Source organism: Verticillium alfalfae, genomic scaffold (assembly GCF_000150825.1).
Source record: "Verticillium alfalfae VaMs.102 supercont1.5 genomic scaffold, whole genome shotgun sequence".
Lineage (NCBI taxonomy): Eukaryota > Fungi > Ascomycota > Sordariomycetes > Glomerellales > Plectosphaerellaceae > Verticillium > Verticillium alfalfae.
In genome coordinates, this window is record NW_003315034.1 from 380,251 (window position 1) to 383,492 (window position 3,242).

The window sequence follows — 3,242 nt, forward strand, 5'->3', positions numbered from 1 at the left end:
CCTCCATGACACCTGGGAGACTGCCCAAACACTGCGCGATGTGCGAGGCTACCGGAAGCTCGAGAACTACTTTAGAGTTGTCGTTGATCATGAGCTCTTCATCCGATTCGGATTCGACATCCCGCCTGAGACCAAAGAGCAGTTTTTCCTGGATCGAGAGCGTGTTGAAGAAGCCCTTGAAGATTACACCAAGGTGGATAGAGTGGTAGCTGTTCGAGACGGCGATGAGGAGACAGAGTATCTCGTCAAGTGGAAGGGCTGTTACTATGATGAGTGCACCTGGGAAGTTGCCTCAGCCATCAGCACCGACTTCCAGGTCAAGATCGATCAGTTTCTTGACCGATCCTCTCGCCAATGGGTGTCAGATCGGACCGAGACCAATCCAGACACGCGTACAAGAATGACGAAGCTTGAAGCCCAACCCGATTACATCAAGGGTGGTGAGCTACGGACCTTCCAGCTCCGTGGTCTGAACTTCCTCTGTCTGAACTGGACGCGGGCGAATAATGTTATTCTTGCCGATGAAATGGGTCTCGGAAAGACGGTCCAAAGCGTGTCATTCATGAGCTGGCTTCGCAACGACCGCGAACAGGAAGGTCCCTTCCTTATTGTCGCTCCCCTTAGTGTCATCCCAGCATGGGGTGATACCTTCGACAACTGGTCTCCGGACATGAACTATGTCGTTTATCTTGGCAACGAGGCCTCTCGCCAAACTATCCGCGAGAATGAGCTAATGATCAACGGTAACTCGAAGAAGCCCAAGTTCAACGCTCTCATCACCTCGTACGAGATGATTCTGCATGACTGGTCATTCCTGCAAACCATCAAGTGGCAGGCTCTGCTGGTCGACGAAGCACACCGTCTCAAGAACAAGGAGTCTCAGCTATATGCCAAGCTGGTTAGCTTCGGCGTTCCCTGCAAGATCTTGATTACCGGTACCCCGATCCAGAACAACCTCGCCGAGCTTTCGGCTTTGATGGACTTCTTGAATCCGGGTAAAGTCATCATCGATGAAGAGCTCGAGACTCTCACCGGTGCTGACACCCAGGAAAAGTTGCAGGACCTACACACCTCGATCGCCCCGTATATTCTTCGTCGTACAAAAGAGACAGTGGAGTCTGACCTTCCACCAAAGACGGAGAAGATCATCCGCGTCGAACTCTCTGACGTGCAACTGGAATACTACAAGAACATCTTGACCCGCAATTACGCCGCCTTGTCCGACGCTACCGGTCAGAAGAATTCGCTCTTGAATATCATGATGGAACTGAAGAAAGTCAGTAACCATCCTTACATGTTTGGCGGAGCCGAGGACAGGGTTCTCGCAGGCAGCACTCGTCGAGAGGACCAAGTCAAAGGTCTCATTGCCAGTAGTGGAAAAATGATGCTGCTCGATCAGCTCTTGACAAAACTGAAGAAAGATGGCCACCGAGTCCTCATTTTCAGCCAGATGGTGAAAATGCTTGATATTCTCGGTGATTATCTTGCCCTGAGAGGCTACAAGTTCCAACGTCTGGATGGCACGATTGCGGCTGGTCCTCGCCGTATGGCGATCAACCATTTCAACGCCGAGGGAAGTGACGACTTCTGTTTCCTGCTTTCTACGCGTGCTGGTGGCCTGGGCATCAACTTGATGACCGCTGACACTGTCGTGATTTTTGACTCGGACTGGAACCCGCAGGCCGATCTGCAAGCCATGGGCCGCGCGCATCGTATTGGCCAGAAGAAGCCGGTCAGCATTTACCGTCTCGTTTCCAAGGAAACTGTTGAGGAGGAGGTACTTGAACGGGCGCGCAACAAGCTTCTTCTTGAGTACCTCACCATCCAGGCCGGTGTCACTGATGAAGGCAAGGCCTTCCGCGATGAGTTCAACAAGAAGGGCTTGAAGATGGATGGTCCCAGCTCGGCCGATGACATTCAGTGGATCCTCAAGATGCGCTCGCAAAAAATGTTCGAGCAGACTGGTAACCAGGAGCGTCTTGAACAACTGGATATTGACTCCATCTTGGAAAATGCTGAAGTTACCAAGACAAAGGTCGACGACAAGATGAACCTCAGCAGTGGTGGCATCGATTGGGACAACTTCATGCAGTACACCGACGTCAAGGTCGACGATCTGGCTCTTGATTGGGACCAGATCATCCCTGTCGAGGAGCTTGAGAATATCAAGGCTGAGGAGGAGAAGCGCCGTCACGAAGCTTATCTCGCCAAGGTCGCCGCCGAGAGCGCACCACGCCGAGCCGCCGTGAAGAACCGCCATAGCGAAAATGACAGAGCTGACCGCGTCGCCAAGAAGCGGCAGAGGGAAGAACAGCAACGGCAAGAGGCCGAGGAGCAGAGGGCTCTACTGTCCGATCCCAGACGTCCTTTGAACGAGAAGGAGACTCGCAACCTTCTCAAGGCATTCTATCGTTACGGAGCCATGGAGGACCGTGGTGATGAGATTGTCCATGAAGCCCGCCTGACGGAACGAGACAGAGAGTTCCTGAGCTCCATCATCGATGACTTTACCAAGGTCTGCGGTCAAGCTCTGGATGACAACTACTCGAGGCTTGAGGAAGATGAACGGAAGCTCGGAAAGTCTTTGACAAAGAAGGACAAGAAGGCAGTCTTGATTGACTTTGGAGAGGTTCGCAAGATGAATGCCGAGACAGCCATTGAACGGCCCAAGCAGCTGCGCCTTCTCCGTCAAGTCCTGCGCAAGAATAACGACGACAAGTCTTTTCGTCTACCGGACGCCTCCAAGGCAGCCCATTACAGTTGTGAATGGGGTGCTAGGGAAGACGGTATGCTCCTGGTTGGCATTGACCGGTATGGCTTCGGTGCCTGGACACAAATTCGCGACGATGCTGGCTTGGATCTGCAAGACAAGTTCTTCTTGGAAGAGCATCGTGTTGAGAAAAAGGAGGAGCGCAATAAGGCCAGCGAGAAAAGTATCAACTCTCCAGGCGCGGTCCATCTGGTCCGCCGTTCTGAATACCTTCTTTCCGTCTTGCAGTCGAAACATTCCACCGACGCTGCCACACTGAAGGCTGTGGAAAATCACCACAGGAACAATAAGAAGCACCTCAATGGGGGCCGACGCAGTGAACTTGGTAGTGCGGCTGCATCACCTGCTCCTCACCTGAGCAAGAAGAACAGTAGCCACCGGGACCGGGAACGAGAACGTGATCATCACAGGTCACGGAGCAATGTGGATGACCGCGGAACGCCGCGTCCCGAGTCCAAGAGGAAGCACTCGG

At 53.0% G+C, this 3,242-nt stretch overlaps 1 protein-coding gene across 1 annotated transcript in view; it reads left to right on the top strand.

Annotated features, from left to right (window-relative positions):
• The window catches only part of VDBG_04442 (chromodomain helicase hrp3), a gene marked incomplete at both ends in the record, with an annotated part of 5,050 nt that overhangs the window by 1,134 nt on the left and 674 nt on the right, over positions 1 to 3,242 (top strand). Inside the window, one exon of the mRNA XM_003004790.1 lies at positions 48 to 3,180. Coding sequence (XP_003004836.1) covers positions 48 to 3,180 — 3,133 coding nt within the window. The remainder of the gene's footprint in view (positions 1 to 47; positions 3,181 to 3,242) is intronic.